We start from the raw sequence: 17070 nt of genomic DNA on the forward strand, positions 1-17070 counted from the left end.
GGCATTTGGAACATTTGACTAGGTATATTAATCTTAATCCATGAGCAGCACATTTTTCAGTATTTTTTCTGTGTGCTATCCTAGGCACATTTTTTTTTTAACTTTCAGAATTGCTCATACATTCACGTACAACAAAATGATGAGCTGTTATCTGAGAATCTTAAAAAGATCTGGATACCAGTGACTGTTCCTGACATTTGAGAACAAATACTTTGGAAAATTTTCACCTCAGAGGTATAGAAAATATAAGTAGGGCTCTGACATAGAACACAGGCAGAGAAACAAAATTTATGAGTGATTTTTTTTCTTTAATTATTTTTTCTTCTGATCTGTGGACAGATACCGTCAGATATTGGAAAAAGCCATTCAGCTGTCGGGTGTAGAACAACTTGAAGCTTTGAAAGCTTTTGTAGAAGCAAGTAAGTGCATCTGGTATAATCGGTTGCACACTGAGAGAAGGCCAGAGGTTTGTGGGATTGTGTATTTGTTTAGCTCTACAGTAGGCTACATAGATATATGGTATTTTGGTCTAATTGGAACTCACACACAACTAGAAGAGAAACCATCTTCGCTACATTCAGAAGCTAAGGCAGAATGGACTTGTAAGCTTTGTGAGTTACAATTTTCCAACATGTCAGTGTGACAGTGTTAGAAGGTGAAAACATGATGTACTCTCTGTTGAATGCTAAAATTGATACTGGATGCCAGGTGGTATTTAAACTAACAACTCCCTTCTTCCCCCTTTTCTAATTAGTTTGAAAAACTGTCAAGAAGAAATGGATAGGGATGGGGGGTTTTTTGTGTTGTATTGGATGTTTGGCTTAACGAATACTGATATAAATTATACCAGTTATTATTTTTTTAAGTTGAGAATAAAGTTAGTGGAATATAGCCTAAAGGTTTACTTTGTCCAAGATATTTCAGCAACAGTGATTCAGAATGTAACATCTTTCTAAATTATAAGTTAAAGTGAGAAATTCATTATTGTCTGTCAGGGGTTAGAACTCTGGTGACCTGTAGGGTAAACAAACTTTCTGAGAGAAAAAAGTTCATCTTTTAAAAACAAAGAAAAAAACTCTTCACTTGGATACAGACTTAAAAACTTGAAATATTTGAATTTAATAGAAAGCAAACAATTACTTATAGTGAAGGCACTGACAAGCTTTGCATCCGTCTTCTGTTTTTCTTCCACGTCTCTAAACCAGTGGTGAATGAGAATGTCAGTTTAGTGATCTCACGACAGCTACTGACAGATTTCTGTACCCATCTTCCAAGCCTTCCTGACAACACGGCCAAAGAAATTTACCACTTCACCTTGGAAAAGATACAGCCTAGAGTTATTTCATTTGAAGAGCAGGTGAGAGATCAATAACAAGGGGGTTTTGGTTTGCAGGCTTAGGTATGGTTTTTTTCCCCCTTGTCTGCTGACTGTTTTAAGTCTTCAGAAAAACTGTTCAAAACATATATTCCTGCTTAGAGTCCAATTTTGCATTCCTGTACATGCAAAACTGGAGTTAAATGCAGAGTATTTATGATCATGCAAAGAATTAAGAGTTTGTCTCTTCATCAGGGTCTGTAATTCCTCTGGTACCAGAAAATGGCTTCTTAGAATGAAGCGATACTTGGACTACTGCAGGTACTGTCAAGAGACAGACTGGTACTCACTGAATTGCATTTTACCCAGCTAATGGAAGAGGCAGGTGGTATAAAGAGAGAAGCATCTTGACAAATAGGTTTTGTTTCAAAATTGTTTCAAAATAAATATTGGTGTATTTTAGCCATAATCATTTTACCAGGAAAAAATGTTTCCTTGAAATCACAATTCTAGTTAACTAATGAATATGCCGTCCTTTTTCAGTTCAGTTCTTGGTTTTGTTGTATGAGTATTCACCATCCTATGAGGACTCTCAGGTGTTCTGAGAGTATATAAATATCTTCTGTATTACGATGTTTATATAAAAAGCCTTGAGGATCTAGTATTTGAGAAAAAAAGCAAGACAGTTTGTCGTGATTTGTATTTGCTTCTATCTTTTGTCTTTTTAAGCAGCTTAACTGAACCTGTTTGCATATATGTTATAATGATTATGCATAAATTAAATCCAAGACAACAAATTATTTCCTTAAACTACAGTTGTGCTTACAAAATCCAGATAGTAAGAACTGATGTTTTACCTGCTGACAGCTGCTCTACAAGGTAGAAGAAGTTTCTGTATTAGGATCTAATCATAGTTCACCTCATTCATACCTCACAGGCATGATAGGAGGTATAACTGCAAGAAACATCTTGTGAATCTTGATGCTTTAGTTCTTGAAAACATGATTCCATCTTTTTGAAAGCACTGCTTACGGATCTGAGAAGATAAACCTCTTTTATCTGGTCACAAGTTTTAGCAGAAATGCTTCAAATCAGCACTTATATTTAAAAAACTTGGTATTAAAGCTTGATCCAGGAGTCCCATGCAAGACTTCTAATGTGGGAAGAGTGTGTGTGCAGGTTGCTGTGTCTGTGAAGGTGTGGTATCAGTTGAGAGGATTCATAAACAAGAACAAATACTATGAAAATTAATACAGAACCATTCAATTTCTATAGCATTTGGTGTTGATTTTATTATCGTTTAGGTTGCTTCAATAAGGCAGCATCTTGCATCAATCTATGAGAAAGAAGAAGACTGGAGAAATGCAGCACAAGTATTGGTGGGGATCCCTTTGGAAACAGGGCAAAAGTAAGTACTGTGCTAGATGCAGTTCTGTGGTGTTACATATACTTGCTCCCTTTGTACTTACGCAGTACGTACGCAGACCTGCAAGGGAGAATTTTGGGGTTGCATGTTTTCCCAGAGTTTCAGTAGTTCAGGCCAGAACTACTGACAGATGACTGAAGTATAGCTTTATGACTGTACATTACATTAAGCAGTTTAGTGGGTCAAAATACTATACCTGAAGTTTTGTGTTATTTATTAGTCTTGTTGGTAAACAGCCTTTTGGATAGTAGTTTACGAAAATTCTTCTAAGGTTATTGAAATGTTCCATGAGTTTGCCTTTGCAGTTCAAAATGAAGACATAGTTTGAAATTGGATATTAAATACAGTTGAGGGTTTTTTGGTGGGGTTTTGTTTATGGTTTTGTGTTGGGGGGGGTTGTTTTGGTTTTTTTTTTTTTTTTTTTTTTTTTAAGTCTAGAACTGTTGCTGTTACTTTTCTCTGGCTGTCCTTTTTGTCCTCTTTCTCGGTATGCGTGTAGAAGGAGTTGCTCTAGGTTTTGCCTGTTTTCAACTGCAAGTTTGCTTCTTAAGTGTCTCACCATTTATTACAAACTTCCAATCCACTAAAAGCAGATTATTAGAGTGTACATCTGTGTCTTGGTGGACAGCATCATTTCTACTAGTGTTTGTAGGAGCCAGTTCTGTCATGGCATTCATCTCAAATTTCCTTACCCTGTACAGAGAGCGCTAATTTCGTTGTTAGGGAGGAAGAAAGCAAGGTAAAGCAAATGTTGCTAAGTGCTTAAGAATAATAATATAGCTAAGAGCAAGAGTAGTTGTGGAACAACTCCAAGCACTTGCTTTTCTGTTTCTCTACAGACAATACAATGTAGATTATAAACTGGAGACCTACCTGAAAATTGCCAGGCTGTACCTGGAGGATGATGACCCAGTTCAAGCAGAAGCTTACATTAATCGAGCTTCCCTGCTTCAGAATGAATCAACTAATGAACAGCTGCAAATCCATTATAAGGTTGTCTAACTTGCTTTATTGCTTTCTCTTTCTAAAGGGAGATGATTCCACATTGAGATGTTTTTATGCAATGCCACTAAAATTTCATAATGAAAAAAGTGACAAAGGGAAAAGCTTCTAAAAAGTTTTGGAGCTTGAGAGCCACATCTTGGCAATAATTAAACAGCTCATTCCTTACGATTTTGAGAGAAGTCTACGAGGATTCCTTAAATGTCAGATTTACTGATTGAAAATAAAACTTGGGCTTCAAAACTTCCAAAATACTGTTGAAAATATTGCCTTCACCTTTGTTTGGAAATCTAAGAGAGGAAAAAAAATAATGTTTAGTATCAGGGACAATGGAAGTTACCCCCTGCTCCCAACTGTAACAGTAAACTTGAGTAGTAAGTTCCATCCGTAATTGAAGCTTCAAGTCTCAAGTAGTAAAGTAACTGCTGACCTTTCTGCTTATTCGTGGGTTTACATAGTTCGTACACTAATTTCTCAAACCATTTTAGTAACTGGGATGAGCAGTGATAACTTCAGTGTGACAGTACCAATCAAAGATGCTTGTGTTTAAATTTCTGCAAAACAAAGCAGATGTGCCATGAGCTGTAACTTGAGATGTGTTGATTTTGGTTTGTTGGTTTTCCCTTTTCTTTTTTTGTACCTCCATGCTGTTTTAAAGCATTCATTCAATTGGAAGTGTAAATATTTTCTGTAAGCATTAGAAAAGCACAAAGGAAGGGAGAGAAGAAATGTCAGATGCTGTTACAGCACTGAAAGAGAAAAGCAAAGACTTGAATCGTACAAGCTGCTACCTAAGTGCTAGCTGCCGATGTCAGTAGTAAAGGGAAATCTTAGCTAAGTTCAGTATCAGCTGCACGATGTTTCATTTACTTAGTTTCTGGCATTTAGACATTGGCAGTATTTAACACGTGAATTGTGCTGGAAAATGCCCTCTCAGTTGTTTTCCATGATACTTTAGCATGGGCTTTACAAGTCATAGATTTGAAGACACAGATTTCCCTAGGGTGCAGTAAAACGATATTTCTGGGAGCTGTCACTTGATAATGTGGCAATTTATACACACTTATATTATGCAGCCACCCCTGTTTTCTTTTTCTGAGACAGACTTACTTTCTAGGTTTGCTATGCTCGAGTTCTTGATTACAGAAGAAAGTTCATCGAGGCTGCCCAAAGATACAACGAGCTTTCGTATAAGAGCATAGTCCATGAAACTGAGCGACTGGAGGCACTGAAACATGCTTTGCATTGTACTATTTTGGCATCAGCAGGTAAAATGCACATTACAGTTTTCGTATAGAAGACCCAGCATAGGTCATATATCCCAAAGCAAGTCAGCTTGTGCGTTACTTGTGGGGAGGGATCACTAAGATTTCATAAAGCACCCAAAATGGTGAACAAGGTGTCAAAATGACCCGTTGGCATACTCACAGTTGAATTACTTCTGTGTCTTTGCCACTGATAAGATGGCATCTTGGCTAAAGATGCAAAAGATAGTCAGTGTCAAACTGTTTTTGACTTTGTTGGCTAATCGCATATATTGAGAAAAAAAATGATAACTTTCTGGGTTTTACCTCTAAATACTCAATGTTTTGGTGATCATTTATGAGGATTCTTTTTGACTCTCCCAGGACAACAGCGTTCTCGCATGCTTGCTACACTCTTCAAGGATGAGAGGTGCCAGCAGCTTGCAGCCTATGGGATCTTGGAGAAAATGTATCTTGATAGAATTATCCGTGGAAATCAACTACAAGAGTTTGCAGCTATGCTAATGCCTCACCAGAAAGCAACCACAGCTGATGGTATGTGTTTCTCTACAGACTCGTAATGCTAGGTGTTCATCCACAGGAGTTACGCTTACCCAATGCAGACAAGAAGTGTGATGGAAGCTTGTTTATATGATTATTTTGAAATTATTTCCTAGCATGTTACCCTCACGAGCATATTTTAATAGTAAAGCTTCTTAGCCACAGTAGTTCATCTTTCTGATTAGCTATTAAGATTTTGAAATATTCTTCTAGAAGATAACTTGTAAAAATCTTGTTTCTCTCTCCATGTATGTCACTGATGACCTCCCAGTACTTCTAACCTTGCCTCATACTTTGAGTCTCTAGCCTTTTGAGCTTCTCCAGATCCAAGGGATTGTTATAAATGGGATGCCTTGAAACACATGTAGCCATAAATGGTTTATGCAGATGATAAATTTATTTGAACTGTTTCCTGACTTTTAACAAGAAGATGATAGGTAGTGAGGGGATGACTTGGACTTCACACTCTCCGAACTGATTTCTGATCCATGTCACTGATATCTTATTAGCTTGGTTCTTCCTGGAACTTCTGAATAGTGAGAAATAACATGAATTAATGACTTCACTGGAATCCTAAACACAATGTTTTCAATTTTCTTAAGAAGAATATTGAAGTGGAAAAATACATAAGCATGACTTTTTTTTGAATCAGGAAAACCTTCCTAGTGAACAATACTTGTTGATTAAGGACAAATAAATGTGTAATCGCAGAGATGAAAACTGCTTAAAGGTACTTACTAACAATAAGCTGCAGTCCCTTCCTTGAGTCAATTTATTTATCTATAACCTGTACTGTTTGTCTGTATAAGTTAAAGAATGCAGGTTATAATAATGTGCTTATCTTCAGCTAGAGGTTAAGGGGCAAATGAGTTAAACTGCTAAATGAAGAAGAGAGAAATCAGATGAGGGTTTATAACCATGCAAGTACAGTAAGAGAGGTTAATTGTGCCCCAAAGAGCTGTAATGAATAAAAAAAAATGGTCTTTCCATTTGGCAAGCTAGGATCTGGGCGCAGGAAGTCTAACTCTCTCAATTCAGATGTTGAGTCTTGTAGCTGCCAAGATTATTCTGCCACTTGATTATTCTAAAAATTAAATAAAAAGGTTTAAGCTATGTGTCTTAAAATCAACCACGTGCCATCCACTTCTTTTTGTTCACTTTCTTCTGCAGAGCATAACACTGATGCAAGGCAGATGCATCAGGACCTTCTGCACATGTAAGCCTTGGGAAAAGAAGCTCTACAATATAAACCAATAATTTCAATCTTACAGTAATTTTTTTTTTCTCATCTAACCCCTAAGGTTCCAGTATCCTGGACAGAGCTGTTATTGAACACAACTTACTGTCTGCAAGCAAACTTTACAACAACATTACTTTTGAAGAGCTTGGAGCATTACTAGAGATCCCTGCAGCTAAGGTAACAATTTTCTACATCTTTTGTAAAAATTAAGAGCATCAGAGACCTGAGAAAATAGCTCTGGTAAATATTAGGAAAATTATTTCAATATTAGGAAATATTTAACCTTCCTCATAATATGGAATGTTTAATTATCTAGCACATCTTATGAGAAGGAAAGGTCCGGAATGTGGAATGAACAATAGTGGAGTTAGATGCCACAGATAGTATGTCTAATCATTTCATGATTAGCGTTGTTTGTAGGTTGCCCCACCCCAGTGTGTGGAGATGTTGAAAAACCCATAAGGACTGTTATTAATTTTTAACTTCTTTTAGAATGGAAGAAGCTTCTAACATCTTTTTCTTTTATTATTTCAGGCAGAAAAGATAGCTTCTCAGATGATAACTGAGGGTCGCATGAATGGATTCATTGATCAGATTGACGGAATTGTTCATTTTGAGAGTAAGTTTGACCACAGTAATTTAGTTTTTTATCACCGTTCTGAGTGAGCTTTTAATGTTGCTGCCTTACAGGATAAGGAAATTTAAGTTTCTTAATATCTTGTCTGAAGTGAGTCTGCTGCACTTTGCTGTGGTCAGGAGGTGGCAGAGTTTGCCTTACAGAGTACAATTCACCCACCTTCCCTGCTATGCATTCTCTTACCCACAGGAAAGTGTGGTTTTTATCACTCTCCTTGAAGGAACAGGTTCACCAGGAAGTTTTCTGTTCAATTCTACTTTGCAGTGCAGGAGTTAGGCTTGTAACAGAAAAGTCATTGTACAGAAATTGGCATGATGCAGCTGCAAGGAAGGCTTCCTCTGTGGTAGATGAAGGCAGTGGCAAAAGAAAAGGTTGCAGTGGAAAAGGCAAGGGAATTGCTGAGACTTACTCTGTTTTGAAAGGGTTGGGTTTTTTTGTTGTTTTTTGTTTTGTTTTTTTCAGCTCGTGAAGCTTTGCCAACTTGGGACAAGCAGATTCAGTCACTGTGTTTCCAGGTTAACAACCTGCTGGAGAAGATAAATCAGACAGCCCCAGAATGGACAGCGCAAGCAATGGAAGCCCAGATGGCTCAGTGACTGTGCAGCCTATTGTCTGAATGGAGGCAGTTAATGGCCTGCTGTGCTGGAAGAGGGAAACTGAGTACGACTGTGAACCAAACAAATAACCCACATCCATTTCCCCTCCAGCTTTCACTCTGGCTTAGGACACAATTAGGTGATACCATGCTTGGTGTGACAGTCCCTCAGTTCTCTGAGCATAGAATGATGCTATTTCTGCCTCCACAGTGCACTTTGCTGTCTGAAAGCTGTGGATTCCACGTAGAAGAAGCTGTAATGTCTGCAGCAAGCTTTGGGTTGTGTTTATTTAATTTTTTTCCACTGTATTGCTATAGCTTTGTAGCCTCTTACTTCCTATGATTCTTGCCCTGCTGTGAAAGTATAAGTGCCATGTTTCTTTTAGTTATAATTATTCTAATAAAGGCTGGAATGAGCTACTTTGTTTGCAGGGACCTGTTGCTTTTTTTTTTTCTTAAGCAGTAACTTGAAATAAGTTGAATTTTTTGGATTGTCAGTTTCAGCCCCTGCCAATGAAAACCAGGTTTTTTTCGCTCTTCTCTGTTTATAAAATGCAAGTCTGAAATCTTAACTGAAGGAAACACTGCCCCTTCTCCTGGATTGGTGCAGCATGACACTGTTTCCTGTGCTGAGAGATGGGGTGAAGACCAGTGTTCCCAAGAGAGCTTGTTGTGATGATGTGGTAAGCGATGAGAACATAGCAGATGCCAAGGAAGATAAGCCAAGCATGCTCTTTGTTTTATTTTTTAGATCAGCACGAATTGGTAATTTTACAAAAGTATCTTGTAGTGGTTTTTTTGAACTGGAGGTGTTACAAGAGACTCTGTCAGGTAGGGATTCCGCGCTACAAAAGATTGAACACCTTATGAAACTGGAGCGGCTGGAGAATACTGTGCAGATTACTTACATAATGAGATACAACAACTAGGTAAACATACCATGTGATAAGCAGGACTAACCTGAAATGCCTATGCACAGCAATGAAGTATCGAAGTGGCCCTTCTGGTGTTTTTTTAATGTGGAGTTGTGCATCCTTATGGTTTGCTGGATATGCCAGTCTTACTCTGTGGTTTGCTGGAGAGGTTTTCCCAGAGAGCTTTTGTGGTAATGGAGAGCCAAGGCAGAGTTTGATCAAGGCAGAGTTGGTTTGAGATGATCTCACTCAGTTTTGTAATTCCAGCTTTGATGTGGATTACCTCAGCTGCTCTTTTATTTCAGTTAAGTAATAATACTATTAATGAGTTTTCAGTATATGTTCATTGTAGTCTTTTTGTCTCAAAATCTGGAGGATGTTGGTGTCTTCTCGAGTCAAAGGTTTTGGCTTAATCCACAGCTTAATGCCTTGATTTTTGGATAGATTTTTTTTTTTTCATCATGTTTATGCCTTTAGATTTTTAGTGCTGTTAGATTTTTAGAAAAATCAGGAGTCTGATGAAGAGTGGTTCATCTGTAAATAGGATGAACTTCTCTGAAACTCGCAGGTGATATTTGAGTCCCAAAACAACTGGCCCAGTAAGTTATGATCGCTGCCAGTTCATGGCATCCTTTAGTTCCTCTGTGGAGTGGTGACAGAGCAGCTGTGGGAGCAGGATGGAGCTGTTCACCCTCTTGGCAAGTTTTCTATAAAAGTACAGAGATGAAAGATTTTCCAGATCCTTATTACAGATGGAGGTTGGTAGGCCGTTGTCCTTCAGTATGGGCTGATACAGTCTAAAGGTCTGTTAGGTTTTGTGTCTGGCACGCTGGGCTCTTGCCTCCAAAACCCACAAAAGTCATCTGTCTTAATAAATAGCCTCCTGCATTACCTTCTAACAGCAGCAGTAAGTAATTTATTTGCTACAGGAAAGATGCTGGTATTTCAGCAGATGGCAATAAATGCCAGGCTCACCATGAGCAAGTCCCAAGTGCGCTGTCTGCATCTTTGCTGTACTTCTTTTTCTAAGTCAAGTGTCACAACTCAGAACTGGCTTTGGCTATTCATTGGATAGCTTCTTTATTTTCAGATAACTTTTTTTTCTCTCAGCTCTCCCTATTGCTTTAAAGGCAACTATAGCATCAAAACATTTACGTAGACTGTGTAAGACAGATACACAATCTATTTAGTACTTAGTAATATAATCTAATAGCACAAAAAATAGTAAAAAATCTGATTAGGCTTTTGATCATTGAAGTGCACGTACTTAATTAAAATAGAAACTTCAAGTAACATGGTAAATGTACTTCCTTAACTAATCATACCATTACAGCTTGAGTTTTGCAGATTTACCTTGGTCAACAGCTGTTATACAGAGGATCAGACATGCTGTCTGATTTCTTTAGAGCAGTTTCATTGTTCTCCTGGCTTATCCAGAAATTACCACTTACGTTTTGACATTGTTTATATTCTCTTTTACCCTGAAGTACTTCAGTGACCCATAAAACTTTTGTTACTTGGGGATTTAGGGTTAAGTTGGATGCACAAACTCTTTATCTGTTGAATCCTACAAGATGATTTTATGTTTTGCAAGAACAAAAATATAGCCCTAATGCAACAAAATACAAATTGCTAAGATTTCACTCATTTCACTGTTTCAATGTGGGAGAAAAAACAATTTCAGAACTGTCTAAACGTGAAAGCAACAGTGAAATATTTAGTGATATTGACATTCACAGAATTCTAATAGACTTGGCTACACATTTGCCAGTTCTGCTGCTGGTATTTAAAAATTACAAACATTTGAGTTTTCAGAGGCTTTTAAGCTTTGTTACCTCCATTCTATTGGTCGCTCCATTCACTCAATAGCATATCTAGCTGCATACCTTGGATCCAGGCAACTTCCTACTTCTCCTTCACTGCTTACAGAAAGAAAACCGAGTTGGATGACAAGGCAAACATCCCTCAGGAAGGAGATTCACAAGGTTTCAGGATGTCAGGCTCAATGTGACAGCATGTCGATGCTCTTTTAAATAACTTTACAGCAGCAAGTACTTGTTATCAAATTCATTAATAGAGGAAAGAATATAGAGTGCATGTTCACTTGCTGTATTTATACACTCCCCTAGATTCATAAAGAGGTGCCTTGTTTCAAGGCATCTTGCCACACTACTACTCTGTCAAGTGAGTTTAGACCCAGTTATAATGTCTTCACTATGCAAGTATTCTTGCATATCTTAGTCCACCAGAAAAGAAAGACCAAAATGGCGTCATAAATAGTGTTAATTTTCAACATCAAAGAGTATTTTGACCACATATTTCCAAGTGAAATTACTTGTAACTTGTTCAAAGTGGTACTGGCTGAGAAGTTTCTCTCCCAGAGAAATGTGGACGTAGTCACTGTTAGTCTGGAGCCTGTTGTTTTTCTTGCTTGTCTAACAGATTTTTTTTAATATATACATTGAAAAGCAAGTCACACTGACTTCTGCATATAGCTCTTCTCTTGGGAGCATGCCCTCTGCAGATGGAGGTATGCTATGTATACCATTAGGGCATTTGCTGTTTCACTCTTAAGGGAGTTTTGTTACTTAAGGGAGAAGATGGTTATAAAAGTCATGACAAGGTGTTCACGGCCGCTTTGTAGAGTATCTTTTTTCCCTGTTGGCCAGGAGTGACTCCTGGAAAGCAATGAGCAGATCTACTGAACGGTTTTTGAGAGGACTAACCCAAGTGGCCAACTCTGGCCCCAAAGCAAAGATGAACTTTGATCATCTCACAGAATGTGAACAGGGCAGTGCTAACCCCTCTGAGCCCATGCCCACTGCTGGCTTGCGTATCCTTCCTGTTTCAGCCAGGGCCTGCCCTAACAGAGGAGCCAAAAGTAGCAGCTCCCCGCTAGATGGAGAACTAAGCACACGTAATCAGTGTAGAGGCATCAGCTTTTGTGGAGGACTACCAGCACATTCCCAGTTTTACTTTGTGATGAAACTGTTCTTCCGTATCAGGCACGGAAGAACAAATTAATCAGCCTCTGAGCTTTTTAGATTTCTAAACCTTAAAGCTTGTTTCTGACATGCATGGCTTAGGTTATACTTCTGTACTTCAAGTAATGAGTCACTTGGTGCCAGAAAGTTTTCCTTCCACCAAAAAAAGTGGAAAAAATTAAAAGAATAGGACTTGACTACTACTGGGCTTTGCAGGCTGATTCAAAGCAGTATCTAATATGTTTTTAAGTACAGTGTGGGACTGAACTTGGGATTTGCGAGGTCTAGGTGGTTTTACAATTTCCTTAAATGCAATTCAGTGTACTAAGCTTTTATTGATCTAGCAAAAAGGAGTTCTGTAAAGAAACCTGGAAACAATGCAATCAACTATTGAGACAACACCCCTGCAAATCCCTCTCCATGTCTTCTTTTAAAACTTAAAGACTTTGCTTTACGTGTAAGTGACTCTCTATGAAATGATCTTTTGATTCTTTGCAGTAGTTACTACTCAAACTTTATTACTCATTGCAAAAGGTAATCCAAAAGCAAAGTAAAAAAAATTACCAAACTAAGAACAATAGACTAAAATATGTGCAGTCAGCTTTGACTGATTCTTAGTGAGTGTATAACATTCATTTGATTACAATAGCGTGAACTTAATTTATGACCATTTATCTAAGAAAGAACAGGAGCAGAATACTTCAGAAACAGCTGGTTTTTTTCTTTTAAACAAAATGCTAAAAAAAACCCCTCTGGACAGTTAATTTAGTAGTTAAGGCTGTCTGTGTTGTTTTGCCAAAGATGTTATTGCCTGAGTAACTTAGGCATATTCTTGTCACAATTAAAAAATATTATTCAGTGGAGAAATAAAAAGATATATAGAAATAGTTTAGTTTTATTGCCAGCTGTCGATGCTTTTTTGTTGTTCAAATCTTAGTAATCTAAAAAACAGCTTAATGTAAAATCCAAAATAGATAGCGTAAGAAACAAATTTCAGTATTTACCTGGAATGTGGTACTTTTATGTGCTACATGCTAATAAAACAACAATTTTCATACTTAAATTCTTCTTCCCTGTTATACTAATTATTAGTCTAAATCAAGTAACCGTCTTAAGACAGAGTTTTTATCAACTGTTTAATACTATCAAAAAACCCAAACACCTCATACATGCTAACAACCTTAGCAATAGTTTACTAGCTGAAGAAAATGTAGCTTTGTTCAGCTGTTACCACATGTTAAACTGTAACAGATCCAGAGAACTATAGGCCTGTTAGTCTGACCTCAGTGCTGGGGAAGCTTATGGAGCAGGTTGTCTTGAGTGCCATTGCACAACACGTACAGGACAACCAGTTAATCAGGTCCAGTCAGCATGGGCTTATGAAAAACAGGTCCTGCTTGACTAACCTGATCTCCTTCTGTGACAACATGATCAGCTTAGGTGATGAGAGAAAGGCTGTGGGTGTTTTTTACCTGGACTTTAGTAAAGCCTTTGCATGGTTTTCCAGAGAATCCTCCTGGAGAAACTGGCTGCTTATGGCTTTGATGGGCGTATGCTTCACTGAGTGAAAAAAAATCCTGGCTCCATGGCCAGGCCCAAAGAGGAGTAGTAAATGGGAGTTAAATCCAGTTGGCAGCCAGTCACCAGTGGTGTTCCCCAGGGCTCCGAATTGGGGCCAGTTCTCATTAACATCTGTATCAATGATCTGGACTTTGGATGAAGGGATTGAATGCGCCCTCGGTAAGTTCGCAGATGTCACCAAGGTGGGTTGAAGTGTTGATCCCCTTGAGGGTAGGGAGGCTCTGCAGTAGGATCTAGACAGGCTCGATCGATGAGCTGAGGCCAGTAGTATGAGACCAAGTGCTTGGTCCTGCAGTTGGGTCACAACAACCCCCTGCAATGCTACAGGTTTGGGGAAGAGGGGCTGGAAAACTGACTGGTGGAGAAGGACCTGGGGGTGTTGGTCGGCAGCCAACTGAATATGAGCCAGCAGCGTGCCCAGGTGGCCAAGAAGGCCAATGGCGTCCTGGCTGGTATCAGCAATAGTGTGGCCAGCAGGAGGAGGGAAGTGATTGTCCCCCTGCACTTGACAGGAAGTGAGGCCACACCTTGAGTACTGCGTTCAGTTTTGGTGCTGGAGCATGTCTAGAGAAGAGCAACAAAGCTGGTGAAGGGTTTCGAGAGCAAATCTGATGAGGAGCAGCTGATGGAACTGAGGTTGTTTAGCCTGGAAAAAAGGAAACTTGGGGGAGACCTTATTGCTCTCTGTAACTGCCTGAAAGGGGGTTATAGCAAGGTGGTGATTGGTCTCTTTTCTGAAGTAACTAGTGATAGGATGAGGGTGAACAGCTTCAGGTTGTCCCAGGAGAGGTTTAGATTGGACATGAGGAAAAATTTCTGTACAGTGAGGGTTGTAAAGCATTGGAACAGTCTGACCAAGGATGTGGTGGAGTCACCTTCCCTGGAGGTATTGAGATCGTGTGTAAATGTTGCACCTGGGGACATGGTTTAGTGGTGGAGTTGGCAGTGCTGGGTTAATGGTTGGACTCAATGATCTTAGTCAACAATTTTATGATCACTCACCTCTTTAAAACCTATAAAATTATAACGTGACATTAACATCTCTTTTCAAACAACTTCACTCTTTCTCCAGCTGCTTTTAACAAATGTGCCCTTCCTGTTAATCAGTGCCTTGGCTTTGGGCAAAATTACTTTAAGTTTATATAAGCTTGCAGTGTGGGCTAGGTCAGGTTTTTCTTAGATTGGTTAGTATATTGTTCTTTCTTCTGTTTTAGAAAGATGATAATCAGGTTTGGGTTGGTTTTTTTTTTGGAGTATCTTTTTCATTACTTTCTTAAGGCTTTTTTATGTCACCCTGAGCTACTTAGGAATTTTTTCTGAAACCCCGGGAAGAAAAACATTTTTCTAGTGCTCTGTGTATGTTGTTTCTTACATTGTTAAAGAGTTGGGTTTTTTAAAGGAGTATATAGTAGTAGGAGGCTGGATGCTGAAACACAATTCAAAATCTTCCATATAAAGAAGCTCTTAGAGATGTTTTCCAGTGCCTGAATTCAGATTATTTACGTGCTATGAAGTTTAAAATCTTCCAAAACAAACATAGCCACACTTGATCCTTGTTCATAGGTTTTGTTTTGTATGGAGAAAAAAGACAATAAAAGGGCATGTGTATAGAATGACGAGTTGCTGAATGTAACCCTCCTCTAAAGGTTTTTTTACGAACTTTTAAGAAGATAAGCTCTATGTATAACTAAAGCTGTAGGTTCATGTGAGATACTTCCTTATGCTTAAACTAGTGCTGAGAGATGGGGCTGGAAATCTAGACCTACCTTTGTATGCCTCCTTCACCAGCTGCTGACTAATTGCTTTAACCGATGGTGTTTTGCTGCAGGAGCTCAATATCTGTTCCTCTAACTGAGGGCATCTTCTCTGATCAGATCAGCTTTTTCCTTCCATGCAGAATAAAGGTTAACAGACAGGGGAGGATTAGCAGAGCGGGGAACATTATGACTTCCCTGGAGGCTCTGTCTGGGTAGAGGCTATTTGGAAATTCAGGATGCACACCAACCAGTGGGACTAGTATAATATGGATGGCCTGAGAAGGTACTTTTGTACTGTAGGGGTAACTGAAGACCTAAGACAGAATCAGAAGGACTTTTGCTGATCTGTGCAAAAGGTGCTACGACTTCTATAGCAAAAAAGCCTGAAGTAATCTACTCCAGGTTTAATTTGGGTTTTGTAAGTATTGTTTTTAGCTGAAATTTGCCTTTGGATCATTTCTCCTCTTTGTGGTATGCGTGAAGAGTCAAACAGAAGGGTATTGATCACTGGACTGGGAGCTGATACTAGTTTAAGGCTTCTTAGTAGGCTTGCATCTTGATGCTAGTCCCAGGGAAAATACATCAAAGGATAAATGAGATTGACTTAATAATTACAAGATGGGGATGTGTTAGTGTGTATCAATATGGCTTAAAGGAAAACAGATGCTAGCAAACAAGCGATATGGTGTTTCTTAGGTAGAAGCTCTAGGGTTGGAAAAAGTAATTGTGCAGGTGTAGTAAATTTGGGGGACAAGAGGTACCAGCTTCAGGAGTTTGGGATTTGCAAGAGTTTGCTGTTCAGAGCTGCGACGATAAGAGTTAGTGCACTGATCTTACTCTAGCTGTTGAGTAGGGAATCCTTACCTGCTGAGGACTTGTGTTAGAAACAATCATGACTCAGCATTTGTATTTACAGTCTGCAAGTAAATAGGTAACAGAATGTTTATGGATGCTGCATTACACTGAGGACAGACTAGTAAGGCAAGACAGTCTGGATGGAGGGGAATCGTTAATGCAAATTAGACATAGGTATCTTAATATTTCGTTGCTTTTTAGCTTCCATATTGGTACTGGCAAAACCGTTAACAGAAATAAGCCTGAATTTTTGATACACGTGTTTTAAAGGGAATGTTAAAGCATTGGGACAGTACTGCAAAGCATTGTCAGACTGATTTAAAAAAAAAAAAAGCCTTTTAGGGAGGACCTGAGGAATGTATACTATTTTCTTTCAGAAGTCCCTAGAGTGGCTGAGTTAACTGTCAATTTTCTTTATGGAAAGCATGTTTACTAAACTAGTGGGAGAGATGCAAATGTGTACATGTTGAAAACATGCAACTGTAATGAGGAAACAAAGCAGCAGTTCCGAAGAGCAGTGATTAAGCTCTGGAACTAACTAGCAAGGGGAAAGGGTAGGTTTCCACTATTCTTCTTTCTTGAAATCCAGACTGGCTGCCTTGATTGAAAGTGGCTTAGTCAGCTAATACTGAGTTTAGTCCAGAGGTAACTGTGCAGATTAAGGGTCTGGTCTGCGAGAGGTCAGACGTGGTGATCTGTTTGGGTGTTAAGCTTTTTGAAGCTACAAAGTGATTTGAATGCATAAAGATTTGTACCTTACCAATTTCTGCACAGCAGCCATGCTGCAGGTTTTAATTATTTCTATTCTGTGATGCTAGTATTTCAAGTAGCGTGGCATCAGAAATTTATAGTCAGACAACAAACCAAGCAAGCTTATCAAGTAATATCTACTACATTAACATCTGGGTCTGAGTGGAAGATTACATTCCTGTCCTGGGTTAGCCAAAACTTCCCCTGTT

The 17070-nt window shown here is 38.7% G+C and overlaps 1 protein-coding gene across 1 annotated transcript; it reads left to right on the plus strand.

Annotated features, from left to right (window-relative positions):
- Positions 1-331: 331 nt before the first annotated feature.
- Positions 332-8438, plus strand: COPS4 (COP9 signalosome subunit 4; the record flags this gene model as incomplete). The annotated part of the gene is made up of 9 exons (XM_010132983.1): positions 332-419; positions 1206-1357; positions 2620-2723; positions 3581-3734; positions 4861-5011; positions 5372-5542; positions 6850-6965; positions 7323-7407; positions 7888-8438. Coding segments are annotated over 9 exons (1155 nt in total), but the record flags the coding sequence as incomplete, so codon positions are not given.
- Positions 8439-17070: the final 8632 nt, after the last annotated feature.

Source organism: Buceros rhinoceros, unplaced genomic scaffold, assembly GCF_000710305.1.
Source record: "Buceros rhinoceros silvestris isolate BGI_N320 unplaced genomic scaffold, ASM71030v1 scaffold21513, whole genome shotgun sequence".
Taxonomy (NCBI): Eukaryota; Metazoa; Chordata; class Aves; order Bucerotiformes; family Bucerotidae; genus Buceros; species Buceros rhinoceros.